General features: G+C 42.7%; 1 protein-coding gene across 2 annotated transcripts in view; it reads left to right on the top strand.

Annotated features, from left to right (window-relative positions):
* Window positions 1-20,030, top strand: part of LOC120918572 (lysosomal protective protein-like) — a 53,341-nt gene that overhangs the window by 296 nt on the left and 33,015 nt on the right. For both annotated transcript variants that reach the window (XM_040330227.1, XM_040330225.1), the window contains exons 2-7: window positions 8,510-8,670; window positions 8,859-8,970; window positions 12,842-12,892; window positions 14,728-14,814; window positions 15,332-15,487; window positions 19,605-19,696. In XM_040330227.1, the coding sequence (XP_040186161.1) occupies window positions 8,510-8,670; window positions 8,859-8,970; window positions 12,842-12,892; window positions 14,728-14,814; window positions 15,332-15,487; window positions 19,605-19,696 (659 nt within the window). The remainder of the gene's footprint in view (window positions 1-8,509; window positions 8,671-8,858; window positions 8,971-12,841; window positions 12,893-14,727; window positions 14,815-15,331; window positions 15,488-19,604; window positions 19,697-20,030) is intronic.

Genomic DNA, 20,030 nt, shown 5'->3' on the forward strand with positions numbered 1-20,030 from the left:
GCATGCTGCCACACCTGTCGGACCTTTATCTGGAAAAAACTTTTCAAACAAAACAGATATTATTTTCCAAATGCACTAATTCTAAACTTTTGGATAGAGTGTTTGTATAGCCAATGGGCCAGATCCTCATAGCGAGTACGCCGGCGTATCTACTGATACTCCGGCGTACTTTCAAATTATTAATCCTCAAACCAAAATACGACGGCTTCTGGGTTCGATCTGACAGGCGTCCGGCTTCGTACGCCTTCGGATCGTAGGTGCAATACTTCGGCGCCCGCTGGGTGGAGTCCACGTCGTTTTCCACGTCGGGTATGCAAATTCGCTTTTTCCGACGATCCATGAACGTACGCGCGGCCGTCGCATTCTCTTACGTCGTCTGTAGTCGGCTTTTTCCGGCGTATAGTTAAAGCTGCTATTTTGCTGCGTATAGATAGACTTGCCATGTTAAAGTATGGCCGTCGTTCCCGCATTGAAATTTGAATTATTTTTTTTTTTGCGTAAGTCGTCCGTGAATAGGGATGGACGTAAGTCAGGTCTAAGTTCAAAAAGTGACGTTGTTGCGACGTCATTTCACGCAAAGCACGGCGGGAAATGTTGAAACGGAGCATGCGCAGTTCAATCAGCGCGGGGACGCGCTTCATTTAAATGAATCACGCCCCCTACAGGCTGATTTGAATTCCGCCGCCAGAAATACCCTACGCCGCCGTAACTTACGGCGCAAAATCTTCCTGGATTTGACTTAAAGCCAGGTAAGATACGGCGGCGTAGCATATCTCTGATACGCTGCGCCTATCCAGTTATATGTGGATCTGGCCCATTGTTTTTATACATTTTGGATAGAGTGGGAAATAGTTGGTACCACTGTCTGGTTTCACTTTGTTGTTTAAAAAAAAAACAATCACGTGCATTTTTTGTCCATTGTGGTGCATTGCTAATCCATTCATAAGAAATGGGCTGTATTAATGCAAATCACATCAATGCATTGTGCCTCAACCACTTGCTGACGAGGGGCCAGATCCACAAAGGAGTTACGCTGACGTATCTATTAATACGCAGCGTAACTTCTAGTTAAAAGAAGATACGCCTGAAGCTGGGCTAGATCTGATTGTCGTACGTCTTAGTACGCCGTCGGATCTAAGGTGCATATTTACACTGGCCGCTAGGTGGCGTTTCCGTCGATTTCTGCATCGAGTATGCAAATTAGCTATATACAGCTATCCATGAACGTACGTCCGGCCGGCGCATTTTTTTACGTAGTTTCCGTAAGGCTTTTTTCGGCGTATAGTTACCCCTGCTATATGAGCCGTATCCTATGTTAAGTATGGACGTCGTTCCCGCGTTGAATTTTGAAATTTTCACGCCGTTTGCGTAAGTCGTTCGCGAATAGGGCTTTGCGTAGAATGACGTTCACGTCGTAAGCATTGGCTTGTTGCGGGTAAAATTTAGAGCATGCGCACGGGGATACCCCCACGGACGGCGCATGCGCCGTTCAGAAAAAACGTCATTTACGTTGGGTCAAGTAAAATTAACATAAAACACGCCCACATCTTTAACATTTGAATTCCGCGCCCTTACGCCGGCAGATTTACGATACGCTGCCGTAACTTTAGAGGCAAGTGCTTTGTGAATACAGCACTTGCCTCTCAAAGTTGCGGCGGCGTAGCGCTAATACGATACGCTACGCCACACTAAAATTACGATCCGCTACGTGGATCTGGCCCTAGGCCTTTACTGGAACTTTTTGTTTAAAGCAGAGTTCCGGCCACAATTTCACTTTTTAAATATAAATACCCCTGTAATACACAAGCTTAATGTATTCTAGTAAAGTTAGTCTGTAAACTAAGGTCCGTTTTGTTAGGTTGTTACAGCATTTAGACACTTTATAAAATAGAAATTGACTGGGGCCATCTTAAGTGTGGGCATCATGAAGCCAGACTGTATGACTTCCTGGATTTCAGCCTTGCAGATCTCGCACATGCTCAGTGCTGCACAAGCAGTGTAATAGGTTTCAGATCAGGTTTCAGCACCTGTATTGTCCAAGTCACATGATTCTTCGAGACTGGGGAGTGCACAGACTCCTGGAAAGTTACACCCACTACATTCCCAGGAGTCTGTGCGGTGTAGGTTAGGAAGCTTAAGCACCTAGGTGCAGGAAGAGGGAAGATTAACTATTCTGCCTAGCAACAACACTTTGAAGGCATCTAAAAAAAAAAAAAAAAATCTTAAAGGACTAATGACATTTTTTTAAAACTACTGATGTAATGTTATATTTATGGGTGGAACTCCACTTTAACCACTTGCCGCCCGCCAATGACAAATTGACGTCGGCAAAGTGGTTGTAGAATCCTGACTGGACGTCATATGACGTCCTCAGGATTCTAAGCCGGCATCGCGGTGATCGTTGTTGCAGGGTGTCAGTCTGACACCCCGCAACACCGATCTCGGTAAAGAGTCTCTCACGGAGACTCTTTACCACGTGATCAGCTGTGTCCAACCACGGCTGGTCACGATGTAAACAGGAAGAGCGAGTAGAGGAGAGCCAATCGGCGGCTCTCCTGACAGGGGGGGTTCGCGCTGATTGTTTATCAGCGCAGCCCCCCCTCGGATCGCCACATGGACCACCAGGGAAGGGCAGGGGAAAAAAAAGGGGGCTAAAAAAAAGCAAAAAAAAGTCTGAAAAAAAAAGTATGGAAAAAATAAAGATGCCAATCAGTGCCCACAAATGGGCACTGACTGGCAACATAAGCAAATCAGTGCCGCCCCACAGTGTCCATCAGGGCCGCCCCACAGTGTCCATCAGTGCCGCCCAACAGTGTCCATCAGTGCCACCCCACAATGTCCATCAGTGCCACCCCACAGTGCCCATCTGTGCCACCCCACAGTGCCCATCTGTGCCACCCAAAGGTGCCGCCCATGAGTGCCCATCTGTGCCGCCTATGAGTGCCCAGTGCCGCCCATGAGTGCCCATCAGTGCCGCCCATGAGTGCCCATGAGTGCCGCCCATGAGTGCCCATCAGTGCCACCCATGAGTGCCCATCAGTGCCACCTATGTGTGCCCATCAGTGCCGCCTATGTGTGCCCATCAGTGCCGCCTATGAGTGCCCATCCGTGCCGCATACCAGCGCCGCCAATCAGTGCCACCTCATCTGTGCCCGTCAGTACTACCTCATCGATGTCCATCAGTGCCATCTCATCTGTGCCCATCAGTGCCGCCATATCAGTGCCCGTAATTGAAAGACAAAACTTACTTATTTACAAAAAAAATTACAGAAAAAAATAAAAACGTAATTTTTTTTCAAAATTTTCAGTCTTTTTTTAGTTGTTGCGCAAAAAAATAAAATCGCAGAGGTGATCAAATACCACCAAAAGAAAGCTCTATTTGTGGGGAAAAAAGGACGCCAATTTTGTTTGGGTACAGTGTAGCATGACCGCGCAATTGCCATTCAAAGTGCGACAGTGCTGAAAGCTGAAAATTGGCTTAGGCGGGAAGGTGTGTGAGTGCCTGGTATGGAAGTGGTTAAATTTGTATTTTTTTTACTAGAAAATTACTTAGAACCTCCAAACATTATATATATTTTTTAGGAGAGGCCCTAGAGAATAAAATAGCGATCATTGCAATATTTTATGTCACACTTTAATGAATTAAAAAAATTGATACCTAAGATGTCATGCTTTAAAATTGGGGACGCTTGTGGAATGACAACAAACTACAGTACTTAAAAAAATTCCATAGGGGACATTTTAAAAATGTTTATAGGTTACCTGTTACGAGTTAGAGAGGAGGTCTAGTGCTAGAATTATTGCTCTCGCTCTAACGATCATGGTGATACCTCACATGTGTGGTTTAAACACCATTTACATATGCAGGCGCGACTTACATTTGCTTTCGTATCTGCGCGCGAGCACAGAGGGATATATTTTGCTTTTTATTTTTTATTTTTTTAAAGAGGATGTGCGCTGAAAAAAAAAAATATTAAAAGCCAGCAGCTACAAATACTGCAGCTGCTGACTTTTAATATTAGGACACTTACCTGTCCTGGAGTCCAGCGCCGTCCGCAGCAGAGGACGAGCGATCGCTCGTCACTCTACTGCCCCCACCGCCATCCTCGGTGAGGGAACCAGGAAGTGAAGCGCTCCGGGTTCACTTCCCGGTTCCCTATGGTGCATGCGCGAGTAGCGCTGTACTGTGCTGACTGGTTCCCGCTGTGTTCTGGAAGCGGTGTTTCTGTCTTTAGACAGGTATCTACACCCCCCTCCCCCCTGAAAGGTGTCAAATGCGACACCGGATGGGGGGGAGGATTCCGATGAGCGGATGTTCCACTTTAATAGATCCACATAAGTGTGAATCCAGACAAAATTTATTTCTAGCCAAGATTTTTGTGTTGGATTTGGATAGAATGGAAAAATGGTTAGAACCTCAGTAAGGCATGTTTTGCTGTTGAGTTGTATTGGGTTTCTCTCCCTTCAATTCCCATCCTGAGGACACAACAGGAAATCTCTACAAAGTGAATGGAAGTCAATTATTGGACAGGTCGAGGGGTCATTGCCCTAACCTATCCTTTGATTTCCTATCACTATCTGTCATATTGACAATAGTCCCCAGGAAAGGAAAAAGGGACATAGGGACATAGACAACAATAAAAATCTGACAGATGATCTAACCCTTCACTACTCTTGACAAAATAGTAAAAACAGGTAAATAGTAAAGTAAAAAGTAAATTGTAAAAAAAGTAAAAGTTAAAAAATATATATATAGATAGATAGATAGATAGATAGATAGATAGATAGATAGATAGATAGATAGATAGATAGATAGATAGATAGATAGATAGATAGATCGATCGATAGATAGATACAGTGGGCCAGATTCAGAAAGATGAGCGCATCTTTCTGCTGGCGTAACGTATCTCCGATACATTACACCGCTCTAACTTTGGGCGTAAGTTCTGTATTCAGAAAGAACTTGCGCCCTTAGTTACGGGGATGGGGATGTAGGGGGCGTGTTTTATTTAAATTGCAGTTGACCCTGCTTTTTTTACGTATTTTTTGAATGGCACATGCGCCGTCCGTAAAATATCCCAGTGTGCATTGCTCCAAATTACGCCGCAAGGATGTATTGGATTCGACGTGAACGTAAATGACGTAAAGCCGTATTCGCGAACGACTTGCGCAAACGACGTAAAAATTTCAAAACTCGGCGCGGGAACGACGGCCATACTTAACATTAGCTACGTCTCATATAGCAGGGGTAACTATACGCCGAAAAAAGCCGAACGTAAACAACGTAAACACAGAGCTCCACGTCCTGTCAGGGGACAGAGGAGACCGATCTGTGTCCCTTGTACATAGGGACATAGATCGGTCACCTCCCCCAGTCACCCCCCTTCCCCCACAGTTAGAACACAATACAGGTATACATATTAACCCCTCCCTCACCCCCTAGTGTTAACCCCTTGAATGCCAGTCACATTTATACAGTAATTAGTGCATATTTATCACATTAATCGCTGTATAAATGTGAATGGCGCCAAAAACGCGTCAAAAGTGTCCGATGTGTTCGCCGCAATGTCACGGTGACAGTAAAAAAATCGCAAATCGCTGCCAATACTAGTAAAAAAATTAATAAAATAAAAATGCCATAAATCTATCACCTATATTGTAAACCCTATAACTTTTGCGCAAACCAATCAATATATGATCATTGCGATTTTTTTTACCAAAAATATGTAGAAGAATACGTATCGGCCTAAACTGAGGGAAAAAAACGTTTTTTTTAAAAAAATTCTGATATTTATTAAATAAAAAATATTGTTTTTGTTTTTAAATTGTCACTCTTCTTTTGTTTATAGCGCAAAAAATAAAAACAGCAGAGGTGATCAAATACCACCAAAAGAAAGCTCTATTTGTGGGAACAAAATGATAAAAAAATTGTTTGGGTACAGTGTAGCACGACCGCGCAATTGTCATTCAAAGTGCGACAGTGCTGAAAGCTGAAAATTGGCTTGGGCAGGAAGGTGCGTAAGTGCCCGGTATGGAAGTGGTTAATTCACCATTAACATTTTTGTTGGTGTGCCATCCTGTCTTGCATGTATGTATGAATAGGGTTTTAATGGAAAGTTGAAGTGATGATACACTTGACTTTGTTATTATTATCTTGGATAATTTTCCTTTTGCAGTAACTTCAAATGTATTTTTAAATGTACCTGAATTTGACTTGTTAGCCTCTTGCAGTCCCCATAAAGCAAAGCTTAAACCGGGAGAGGGAGAAGCAGTACTAGGAGCTGTCCAGCTGTACTGCAGTGCTCATCTACTAACAAGGGGCATGCTAATAGGAGGAGAGAGTAGAGTGACAGATAGATGAGTTCATCAGTCTTCTACTGTACATCTAATTTTTAACTGTCCGATCACAATCTGGAAAGGGGCAAGACTTAGCTTTATTCACACTAGCACTCACATAGAAGTGATTAGAGAAGTATAGAGAACTTGTATGCCTCTCAGATAATTTTTTCCAGCATTTCGATGTCCCTGCTTTAACCATGTTTAGTTGCGTTTACATGTGTTTAGAGTTTCTAATCGGATCCTGAACGTGCAGAATTGTATTTTCTCTAAATGCAGCTAAACAGAGCACACCTAATCACAAGCACGCAATGTAAATGATCATCTCTCATTGGCCGCACAGATCGCCTACCAAACGGCCACTCCGATTGGTCGTTCACGGTGATCTGTGATTGGCTGTGTCCAAGGCACACGGCCAGCACAAAAGTTCCCCGATGCGCGCGCGGGGAACGAGGAAAGGGGCGGCCGTAAAAAGACGGCGTCCCAGAGAAGTAGAGCCACCCTGCGGCCGTATATAGCCGTACGGCCGTCGGGAAGTGGTTAAAAACAAAAATTCTATAGGGATGTGGTACCTTCCAAAGACTTCTCATTTGCCCATTTTCTAAATAAAAAAAGCTGTATGGCCTTTCACCCCACTTTTGCACCCATATGTACTTAGTCTATTATATTCTTTTATATACTATACACAGATCACAATTCTGTGTCTAAAACAGACCATACATTACATTTAAATAAGCTTTGCACTACTTTTGCTGATCCCCACTCTGGAAATCTGAAGCTTCAAAACTTAAGCAGAATTATTAAAGCGGGGGTTCACCCTATAAACCCAAAAAAAAAAATTTTTATCCCCGTACTCACCGTGTACTCGTACATCGAAGATACCGACTCCCCTCGGTGAATGGGCGTGCCTATGGAGACGGTGGATGATTGACGGCCGGCTCTGGCGCGTCACGCTTCTCCGGAAATAGCCGAAATAGGCTTGGCTCTTCACGGCGCCTGCGCATAGCCTGTGCGCAGGCGCCGTGAAGAGCCAAGACCTACTCCGGCTGTCTTGGGGGAGAGTGACGTGCCAGGGCCGGCCGTCAATCATCCTCCCTCTCCATAGGCACGCCCATTCCCCGCGGGAGCTGAAATCTATAATTTACGAGTACACAGTGAGTACGGGGGTAAAAAAATCGGGACAGGCATACTGTAGCTCGCGCTACAATGCCTGTCTCGATGGTAAAATCGTGTCACTGAGGGTGAACCACCGCTTTAAGATACAGATGGAGGGCCAGATTCAGAAAGATCAGCGGATCTTTCTGCTGGCATAACGTATCCCAGATACGTTACGCCGCTGTAACTTTGGGCGCAAGTTCTGTATTCTGCCCTTATTTACAGCGGCGTAACGTATGTGTTGCGGCGTAAGGCCGCGTAATTCAAATGGGCATGTTGGGGGCATGTTTTATTTAAATTTGACTTGACCCCGCGTTTTTTACGTTTTTTTTTAACGGCGCATGCGCCGTCCGTAAAATATCCCAGTGTGCATTGCTCCAAATTACGTCGCAAGGACGTATTGGATTTGACGTGAACGTAAATGACGTTCAGCCATATTCGTAACGACTTACGCAAACGACGAAAAAAATTAAAAATTTGACGCGGGAACGACGGCCATACTTAACATTGAGTACGCCTCATAATAGCAGGGGTAACTATACGCCTGAAAAAGCTGAACGCAAACGACGTAAAAAAATGCGCCGGCCGGACGTACGTTCGTGGATTGCCGTAACTAGCTAATTTGCATACTCGACGCGGAATTCGACGGGAACGCCACCTAGCGGCCGGCGGAAAAAATGCATCTACGATCCGACGGCGTACTAAGACGTACGCCTGTCGGATCGATCCCAGAGGCAGTCGTATCTTGTTTTGTAGATACAAAACAAAGATACAACGCGGGAAATTTAAAATTACGCGGCGTATCAATAGATACGCCGGCGTAATTCTTTTGTGAATCTGGCCCGGAGTATTTTCATGATTTAGAATTATGAAAGCTTTTGATTCACTCCTGCATAAAGTACATGTACAATAAGTATATAGATTACGTGTGAGCATACAGAGTGTCAAGTTATGTGTTCTTGGTGGTGAACAGGAACAGAGAAGTGAAAATCTGTAATTGTATTTCTGGATCTTACAGATGCTCTTCCTACTCTGCACTGTGCTTTTGGTGGCACTTTCTATAGAAGCTGCTCCCCAAAAAGATCAGATCAATTACTTGCCTGGCCTGGAGGAGAAGCCATCTTTCCTACAATACTCTGGGTACCTGAATGTACCAGGAGGCAAATATTTCCATTATTGGTAAGTTTCTCTATATTGAACATCTACTAGCAACTGATTGATTGAATTGATTAGGGATGGAGACATTTATCTAGACTGTCTCATTTAAAGTCCTGCACCCCCCCCCCCCTCTTAAATATCTACTAGCAAGCATTTATTTATCTAAGCTCAACTCCCACTCAGATCTGTATATTGTAAACCTTGTGCAGGTTTGTGGAGTCCCAGAAAGATCCCAGCTCTAGTCCAGTGGTCCTGTGGCTGAATGGAGGTCCTGGTTGCAGCTCTGTCGATGGTTTCCTGGCAGGACATGGCCCTTTTCTGGTGAGTGTGTTGTTTCTTCTGACTGACCTGCCTTTCATAAAATGCTAGGGGCCAGATTCACAAAGAATTGCCCTGGCGCAGCGTATCAGAAATACGCTACGCCGCCGTATCTTACCTGGCGCATTTTCGAATCCAGGAAGATTTTGCGCCGTAAGTTACGACGGCGTAATGTATTTCTCGGCGCGTATTTCAAATTGGGCGGGTAGGGGGCGTGATTCATTTAAATGAAGTGCGTCCCCGCGCCGATTGAAATGCGCATGCTCCGTTTCGAAATTTCCCGCCGTGCTTTGTGCGAAATGACGTTGCACCGACGTAATTTTTTTAACTTAGACGTGAGTTACGTCCTTTCCTATTCACGGACGACTTACGCAAAAAAAAAAAAAAAATCAAAATTCGACGCGGGAACGACGGCCATACTTTAACATGGCAAGTCTATCTATACGCCACAAAATAGCAGCTTTAACTATATGCCAGGAAAAGCCGACTAGCGACGACGTAAGAGAATGCGACGGCCGCACGTACCTTTGTGGATCTACGGAAAAAGCTAATTAGCATACCCGACGCGGAAAACGACGCGAACTCCACCCAGCGGGCGCCGAAGTATTGCACCTACGATCCGAAGGCGTACGAACCCGTACGCCTGTCGGATCGAAGCCAGAAGCCGTCGTATCTTGGTTTGAGGATTCAAACTAAAGATACGATGCAGCAAATTTGAAAGTACGCCGGTGTATCAGTAGATACGCAGGCGTACTTCTTCTGTGAATCTGGCCCCAGGTGCCTGGTTATCTGTGAGCTCAACAAGTAATGAGGTCAATGAAGTTAGAACTCCTGGTATGCATACTTTATCGATCTAAACTACTAAAAAACTACTAAAGTTTTTTAGAAGCCACTGGTTCAGCATGACAGCTAGGCTAGTAGAATTTGCAGAAGTCAGTAATGGAACCCTCCATATTTTTCTTAGTAAAGGTTAATATTATATTTATATTAAAGAATACCTGCCATGAGAGAAATTCAGGGGCTACGATTAGTGACATCCTTCTCACAATGTAAGTTGCCTGGTTTCGGTACTTAGGGATTACAGATATGGTAAATGTACCCAGTGATCGAAATTCAGAGAAAGGTAAGAATTTCTGATCTCCATTCTTGAAGAATTAAACCCTTAGGCCCTGTACACACGATCAGTCCAAACTGATGAAAACGGACTGAAGGTCTGTTTCATCGGTTAACCGATGAAGCTGACTGATGGTCTGATGTGACTACACACCATCAGTTCAAAAACCGATCAAGTCCAACACGGTGACGTAAAACACAACGACGTGCAGAGAAAAATGAAGTTCAATGCTTCCAAGCATGCGTCGACTTGATTCTGAGCATGCCCGGGTTTGGAACCGATGCTTTTGCGTACTAACCATCGGTTTTGACCTATCGGTCAGGCGTCCATCGGTCCAATTTTAAAGCAAGTTCTCTGTTTTTGGACTGAAGGACTACAGACTGATGGGACGTACACACGGTCGGTTTGGACCGATGAAACTGAACTTCAGTCCGTTTTCATCGGTTTGGACTGATCGTGTGTACGAGGCCTGAGAGCTAGCCAACTATCATTCTACGTAGTAGAGTCAATAATGGTGGCCTCCATATCTCTTTTTTTTAAAGGTAAAAGGTAAAGGCCTCCATATCTCTTGCTCATTTGGTTTCCTTTAGGACCCGTGTTGGTTGTCTGCATCAGATGGGTCTTGCATTCCTGTAAAAATCTATGGGAAAACAAAACTCACTTGATGCAGGTCAAATCCACCCGTCAGTACATTCTGAATGATCTCAGAAGCATCTCAAACTGGTGCCATCACAATAAGCCCACACAGACTCTTAAAGTCAGCATTAGCATTGCTCGTTCAGTGCAAAGTAGCTGGATTTTAACGCTGGTCTCTCTGCTTTATATTCTCACCCTTGGCCTCCCAGTAAGTCTGTTTGCCATCGGAAAATAATCAGTAATATTGGATATTGTCGAGCATGTGACTTCTTCCCCTTAAAACCACATGGGTGCTTGGCAAATGACCACTCAAGCCTCTAAAGTTGACACACTGGGGAAGTTAGAAGGTCTTTAAGACTGTGGAAGATCTAATACAGTAAATTAAAGTGGGTGTCACAATGTAGAGTATAAGATTTCCTATCATCTGTGCCCAGTCTTGCCACACAGAGTTAATCCAGCGCTGAGCAATCCTCTTTTAATGTTAAGTGAAAATTAACAGAATTACAGATAAAAACCTGTCTAAATAAAAAGTCAATTTCTGTCTCCTTGCTTTGACTGACAGGTTATTTACATATCTAGCTTGGACATGTTTATCATATGTTATGTTATGTTTATGGTCGTTACCCTCTGACCGAGAGTGATGTGGATCACATAAACACGCGACAAGACTTACAACATAAATAGACCTGAAGTGTGCCTTGGTGGTCTGGTCAGTATGCCAAGAAAAGGGGGCATACCCAAGGTAAGTAATGGGTAGTTAATTGAAGAAGGTTATGCTGAGAAGTGCCCTGAAAAAGGGAAGGGTGGGAGGGTGTCGAATGCGATTGAATGCGCAGACTCACGGACATGAGGTGAGCTGGGAAGAGTCGGCCCAGTGACGTGTAGTACCGCACACTGAACTGACAAAGAGCATGTGTGAGTGGGCTGCTTAAATACCCTCCGGGCTCCTCCCATAAACTCAGGCCACCATACTGGCCTTTTTATTTATTATAATATGAGGTGATTCACAGTATAAAAAGTGAGAAATCCACCCCTCCCCCACATAACACATCCTGGTAATATACAATGATCTTTGGATCACCTCATATTATGATAAACATAACATAACATATGATAAACATGTCCAAGCTAGATATGTAAATAACCTCTAACACAAAGCAAGAACAGAGAAACGGACTTTATAATTTTTATCTGGAATTCTGTTCATTTTCACTGAACATTAAAAGAGGATTGCTCAGCGCTGGATTAACTCTGTGTGGCAAGACTGGGCACATATGATAGGAAATGTTATACTCTACATTGTGACATAAAAAAAAAAAACATCCACTTTAATTTGGCGATTACATAATATTCTTCTTCACCTTTGGCTTAGCCCAATTACGCATACTGTAAAATGCTGCAGGGACCAGCTATGACAAAGGAACCTGTTGCTTTGCCTTGCATAGCAATGCACCTGTTTTCCTTAACTATCAGTAGTTTATTAGAACACACTACTGTGTTTCCCTGAAAATAAGACCTAGCGTTATTTTCCAGGAGGGCTGCAATATAAGCCCTACCCCGAAAATAAGCCCTAGTTTAAAATGTTTGTAACATCCTATAATCCACTCTATTACAGTATTATATAATGTACAATGTGTGTGTTTCTGTAATATAATTGCGGGGAAGAGAGCTCTGGCGGGTCACAGAAGCGATGAACGAAGGTATTTGGCACAATTATATTACAGAAACACACACATTATACATGATATACTACTGTAATAGAGTGGATTATAGGATTTTACAAGCATTTTAACTCCGTTTACACTGGGGATTCCTGTCAGGCAGGGAGAGAGAGGGGGAGAAAAGACAGCACATTACATGTTAAGACCTACCCCGAAAATAAGCCCTACTGTGTCTTTTGTTGCCAAAATTAATATAAGACCCGGGCTTATTTTCGGGGAAACACGGTAACAATTTTACTTTTGACATTGTGGAGAGATCGGGAATATTTATACAGATATTGGGGTTTTCTAGAATCAGAGTTTTTAAACACAGAACAAGTAGAACCTTGGAAATAGAATTTTTGGTTGATTTCCTTGTAAACACCTCAGACATATTTTCATTTTAATTGCCTTCTGATACTAGGTACAAGAAGGCGGCAACACACTGAAAAGCAATCCTCATTCCTGGAATAAGGTAGTATTTATTCGCTTTCTTAAATGCAGTATCATGTCATCTGTAAGGTACTACTTGAGGCTGACCAGGTAGAATGAAGCAGTCTTATAGGGACTACATAAAAATTAATACAAACCTTGCATTCATCTGGTAGTTGGGCATGGGTTCTAAACTTTCAGAACTGTTATGTTTCCCAATCACCATGGAAAGCCAAATCTGTTACATGTGGGCTACCAAACCCAATCCCATCAGCTTACCTCACTCGTAGTACCTGCGTGTAACTATTTGAAAGTTGTTTTCTCTTCTCAATTGACTCAAATCCAAACAATAGCACAATATGGGAAAAATTAACATTGCATCACATTGGATGGTACCCCCTATATACTGATATAGCATCAGGGCTTTTTTTCAGGGGGAACTTGGGGGAACTCAGTTCCACCACCTTTGGCTCAGACCCTTTGGTGCCTGCTCACCACAATCACTTGTAAACACAGAAGTCTGGCTTCTGTGTTTACAAGTGACAGCTCTGCACTCTGTGTGTAACCCCCTGAACTCTGCACTCTGTATGTAATGCAATCCTGGTATTTAATGCCCCTTTAAGACCCTTCTACTGTTTGTGAAATCTGAACGGGGTCGTGGTTGAGTTCCTGCACCTATTTTCGGAGAAAAAAAGCTCTGTATAGCATAATAATATAAATGCAAAGGATGTATACAGTAGTATATATTATGGCAATCGAAGGGTAAACACACCTACTAACCACATATATTTCTTGTTTTCTTCTGTTCCGTCAATCAGTATTCCAAATCGTTTTGTTAATGTATGTCATCATAAATACTGTCTTTCATGAACTAATAACCCAAAATGACCATGTTGGATGATAAAATTGTGATTCAAGTGTCAATTGTGAGAGCAGAGATTTGGGGAATGTACATGGAAACTGGCCCAAGTTGTAAATGCTGTATTGCCAATAAAAAGCTAGTTCAGTTTTAGGTGTAATATTTTTAGTAATGATATTGACTTCTCTGTACAGACAGTGGGCCAGATTCTCAGAGGAGTTACGACGGTGTATCTCAGGAAACACCGTTGTATCTCTGTTTCTGAGCCCGGGTATCTATGCGAGTGATTCCTAGAATCATTTTCGCATAGATACGGCCAAGATCCGACAGGTGTAAGTCACTTACACCGTCGGATCTTAAATGTAATGCGACGCCGGCCGCTAGGTGGCGTTTACGTTCAGTTCTTATTTGACTATGCAAATGAGTCTGATACGCCGATTCCCGAACTAATTTGCGTCGCGTAGTCGTCGTTTCCGTAAGCGTAAGGTTACCCCTGCTATATGAGGGGTAACCTTACGCCAGCCCGCCGTATGCCATGTTAAGTATGGCGTTGGGTCAGCGTCGTCTTTTTCCGTCGGTTACGTCGTTTTACTAAGTCGTCCGCGAATACGACTTTACGTCAATGACGCTCACGTCGGCATCATTGACGTTTTCCGTCGTGAGCTGGAGCATGTGCACTGGGCTCTTTTTCCGCCCGGCGCATGCGCAGTTCGATCGGCGCGGGGGCACGCTTAATTTGAATACAAGCCGCCCCCTTTGAATTACGCGGCCATACGCCGGGTCATTTACACTACGCCGCCGCAAATTACGGAGCAAGTGCTTGGAGAATACGGCACTTGCTCCAGTAAGTTGCGGTGGCGTGGTGTAAATGGCTTACACTACGCCAACGCAGAATCTTAGAGAATCTGGCCCAGTAATTTCTAGGACAGCATCCTGTGGATACCAAAAGTATATAGCTGACAGCATATATAAGATTCATTGTGAGCTTCCTGTCACACCTTTGCTTTTACTCTGTTTAGATTGCAAATATGCTGTACCTGGAAACCCCGGCTGGTGTTGGATATTCCTATTCTGATGACAAAAGCTATCAAATAAATGACACACAGGTGAATTTTTGTTATTTATCATTGTGTAGCATACGGTCTATATGTACCTTTCAGTCCTTTAGTGTCTCCCCCAGAAAACAACCTAATAACCTAAGACAAAATTGTATCTATTGTTGTAAACATGTATTTACTGTATTTATTGGCGTATAAGGCCTCGTACACACGATAGGTTAGCCAGAGGACAACGGTCTAATGGACCGTTTTCATCGGTCAAAATCGATCGTGTGTGGGCCCCATAGGTTATTTAACCTTAGGTTAAAAAAAAGCCAACTTGCTACTTTTCCTTCAGACCGTTGTCCTCTGGTTAACCTATCGTTGTACGAGGCCTTACACTCACTTTTTTACCCTAAAAATAGAGGGCAAACTGTGCCTGCGTGTTATTTTCTGTTACCAATTTCAGTAAACAGTTTTTTGTTTCTTCGAATCCTTCCTCTATCTTTTAAAGGCTTTCTTTACCTTTGCTGTATTTCGGTGTTATCTACCTTTGTACATATCTCACGCAAGCCTTCTTTTTCAGGTTGCTCGGGACAACTACATGGCAATGAAAGATTTTTTTCGTCTGTTCCCAGAGTTCAGTGAAAATGAATTTTACATTGCAGGAGAAAGTTATGGAGGCTTTTATGTTCCAAACCTGGCTGTTGAATTGTCAAAAGATGATAGTATAAACCTGAAGGTGAGACCTTATTTTATACAGTAAGACTCAGAATACATTTTTAGAAAACGATTTATGGATGAACTGTTAGATGTAAAATATTGATCAGGCTGTTAAATTATGACCTAATCGCTATAGCTCCCTTAACCACTTAACCCCCGGACCATATTGCTGGTCAAAGACCAGAGCACTTTTTGCGATTCGGCACTGCGTCGCTTTAACTGACAATTGCGCGGTCGTGCGACGTGGCTCCCAAACAAAATTGGCGTTCTTTTTTCCCCACAAATAGAGCTTTCTTTTTGTGGTATTTGATCACCTCTGCGGTTTTATGTTTTTGCGCTATAAACAAAAATAGAGCGACAATTTAGAAAAAAAAAATTATTTTTTACTTTTTGCTATAATAAATATCCCCCAAAAATATATAAAAAAAACATTTTTTTTTCCCTCAGTTTAGGCCGATACGTATTCTTCTACATATTTTTCGTAAAAAAAAAATCGCAATAAGCGTTTATTGATTGATTTGCGCAAAAGTTATAACATTTACAAAATAGGGGTTATTTTTATGGCATTTTTATTAATATTTTTTTTTTTACTAGTAATGGCGGCGATCAGCGTTTTTTTTTCGGTACTGCGACATTATGGCGGACACTTCGGACACTTTTGACACATTTTTGGGACCATTGGCATTTTTCTAGCGATCAGTGCTAAAAAATGCATTGGATTAATATAAAAATGCCACTGGCAGTGAATGGGGTTAGCACTAGGGGGCGGGGAAGGGGTTAAGTATGTTCCCTGGGTGTGTTCTAACTGTAGGGGGGGTGGCCTCACTAGGGGAAATGACTGCTCTTCTGTTCATACATTGTATGAGCAGAAGATCAGCATTTCTCTCCCTGACAGGACCGGGAGCTGTGTGTTTACACACACACAGCTCCCGGTCCCCGCTCTGTAACGAGCGATTGCGTGTGCCCGGTGGCGATCTGCCCGCCGGGCACGCGCACTCTACTTTGCCAAAAACTTGCTTGATTTACAGTCAGCTACCAAAACAGCAGACACAATTTGTCATAAAGCCTGTAAGAGTTTTTTTTTTCTGAAAAAAAGGGACTTGCACGGAGTTCAGCAGTCTACAAAAATCACATAAAATGGCAGCAAAATATTACCAATTGTACTGTCAAAGGTCAGTCATAATCTATGAGCATTTGCTTGATTGCGAGCGAACCATACTATATAGATTCTGTTGCTCTTCTCTACTGTTTTTATTTAAAGTAGGGCTGTTACTGATCAAAATTTTTCTGTTCGATTAATCGTTTTTTTTTTATCGATTAATCGACTAATTTCGATTAATTATAACGCATATAAAGATCCAACTACTTTTAGCTGATCTCCTTGGAGATAAAATCGATGTAGCTACATAAACTGTAAAAATGGTGCGAGTAATACCAAACGATACCAAAAGCAGTCATAAAAACATGTAGCCAAGTACGATACTGGTATAAAAATGTGTACAACGATACCACTGCCTAATCAAGATGAGGAGAGGTTAACATCAGTCCGTCGGCATGTAGATGTCCCATGAAGGGAACTATCACAACTCCCAGTGGATAGTTGTGGAATCCAAGGTTGATAGAGGGAAGTGTAACAGCTCTTGCGTGTGGCAGATAGTAAGGTCCCGCCGGCATGCAGATATGAAGGCCCAGCAAAGGAGCCCTTCAGATGGACACGGCAAGCCCCGCCGGTGTCCGTGATGTTACTGGATCTCCGACGGAACTCCATGAAGGCCCAGAAGCCGGCAGAGAGGTGAGTACCAATCAAAAGAATTTTAATCGATCAAAAAGATTTTGATCGATCAAAAAAATTAAAGATTAATCGTTTAATTAAAAGTTAATTTGCACAGCCGTAATTTAAAGTTTTAAATTTTTTTGTTTTTCTGCTGTACAGACAATACAACATGAGGAACAATATGGTCCCTACAGAGGTCATACCCTTCCCATGACGTACAATATATGACTTCTATGTAGTCAGAAAACACTTTAGAATAACATAATATATAATAGAATACAGTTGTGCTCATAAATTTACATACCCTGGCAGAATTTATGATTTTTGGCCATTTTTTTGAGAATATGAATAACACAAAAACTTTTCTTTCACTCGTGGTTCAACAGCGATCCACCTCCGTGTTTCACAGTAGGAATAATTTACCTTTCATCATAGGCCTTGTTGACACCTCTCCAAATGTAGTGTTTATGGTTGTGGACAAAAATTGAAACTTTGGTCTCATCACTCCAAATGTCTTTGTGCCAGAAGGTTTGAGGCTTGTCTCTGTGCTGTTTGGCGCATTGTAAGTGGGATACTTTGTGGCATTTACGTAGTAATGGCTCTCTTCTGGCAACTCGACCATGCAGTCCATCTTTCTTCAAGTGCCTTCTTATTGTGCATCTTGAAACAGCCACACCACATGTTTTCAGAGAGTCCTGTATTTTACCTGAAGTTATATGCTGTTTTTTTTTTTTTTTGTGGCTAAAATTTTGGTTGGTCTACCTACTTTCAACAAATCCCCTAATTTTCCACTTCTTGAATAGAGTTTGAACACTGCTGATTGGCAATGTCAATTCCTTGGATATCTTTTTTATATCCAGTTCCTGTTTTATACAGTTCAACTACCTTTTCCCACAGATCCTTTGACAATTCTTTTGCTTTCCCCATGACTCAGAATCCAGAAACCTCAGTGCAGTACTGGATGAAAGATGCAAGGGTCTGTCAGGTGTCCAGAAACTCACTGATCTTTTGTACACACACACTAATTACAAGCAAACAGATAACATGTGAGGATGGTTATCTTTAATAGCCATTAAAACCCCTTTGTGTCAACTTGTGTGAATCTTATCAGGCCAAAAACACCAGGGTCTGTAAACTTTAGACTAAAATGTACTGGAGATTTTAGTCTACAAAAATACGATGACTAAAATGGGACTAAAACTAAAATGCAGTTTTAAATCGAAATTTGCTGCCAAAATAACACTGGAACAGAACTGGATTTCTGGCAGATCAACATGTATGTTTTTAACCACTTAAGGACCGCCTCCTGCACATTTACGTCGGCAGAATGGCACGGCTGGGCACATGCACGTACAGGTACGTCCTGTGCTAGTGCCCAGCCGTGGGTCGTGGGCGCGTGCACGCGACCCCGGTCCAAAGCTCTGTGACCGTGCGACCCGCGGACCCGATCGCCGCTGGAGTCCCGCGATCGGTCCTCGGAGCTGAAGAACGGGGAGAGCTGTGTGTAAACACAGCTTCCCTGTTCTTCACTGTGGCTCCGTCATCGATCGTGTGATCCCTTTTATAGGGATACACAATCGATGATGTCACACCTACAGCCACACCCCCTACAGTTAGAAACGCATATTAGGTCATACATAACCCCTTCAGCGCCCCCTTGTGGTTAACTCCCAAACTGCAATTGTAATTTTCACAGTAAACAATGCATTTTAAATGCATTTTTTGCTGTGAAAATGACAATGGTCCCAAAAATGTGTCAAAATTGTCCAAAGTGTCCGCCATAATGTCGCAGTCACGAAAAAAATCGCTGATCGCCGCCAATTAGTAGTAAAGAAAAAAGAATTAATAAAAATGCAATAAAAATATCTCCTATTTTGTAAACGCTATAAATTTTGCGCAAACCAACCGATAAATGCTTATTGCGATCTCTTTTTACCAAAAATAGGTAGAAGAATACGTATCGGCCTAAACTGAGGAAAAACACGTTTTTTATATATTTTTGGGGGATATTTATTATAGCAAAAAGTAAAAAATGTTGCATTTTTTTCAAAATTGTCGCTCTATTTTTGTTTATAGCGCAAAAAATAAAAACCGCAGAGGTGATCAAATACCACCAAAAGAAAGCTCTATTTGTGGGAAAAAAAGGACGCCAATTTTGTTTGGGAGCCACTTCGCACGGCCGCGCAATTGTCTGTTAAAGCGACGCAGTGTCGAATCGCAAAACCTGGCCGGGTCCTTTAGCGGCCTAAAGGTCCGGGTCTTAAGTGGTTAAATATAAACATGGGGAAATGTACATGTATTTTGACGATGCATTAAAAAGGTTTTGTTTTTTTGTATGTAATATATGTTTATATATTTGCAGGGAATTGCTATAGGAAATGGACTAACTGATTATGAGATAAACGATAACTCTCTTCTTTACTTTGCCTATTATCATGGTCTAATAGACACCAAGTAAGTGAAATATTTCGGAAATATTTTCAGTACATTTTTCTGTAATCAGTTTATTGCCCCCAGCAGGTTGGTGGGGTGCGGGGGTCTGTGAAGTGATCCTGTGTTTTGCCTATACTTACCTGCTTTTCACTTAGCACTTCTTTTGGCCAATGGAAGCAAATAGAGGTAACATTTTATGATCCATAAAACAATAAACCCACTTCAGCAACAACAGACCCCCTCCAGCAAAAATATATCTCCTAGCAGCCAACATCAATAGCAGCCAGCAACAATAGACCCCTCCATCAACAGTAGATGCATCACAGCCACAACAGACCCTTCCCTCAACAATAGA

This window comes from Rana temporaria, chromosome 12 (genome assembly GCF_905171775.1).
Source record: "Rana temporaria chromosome 12, aRanTem1.1, whole genome shotgun sequence".
NCBI lineage: Eukaryota > Metazoa > Chordata > Amphibia > Anura > Ranidae > Rana > Rana temporaria.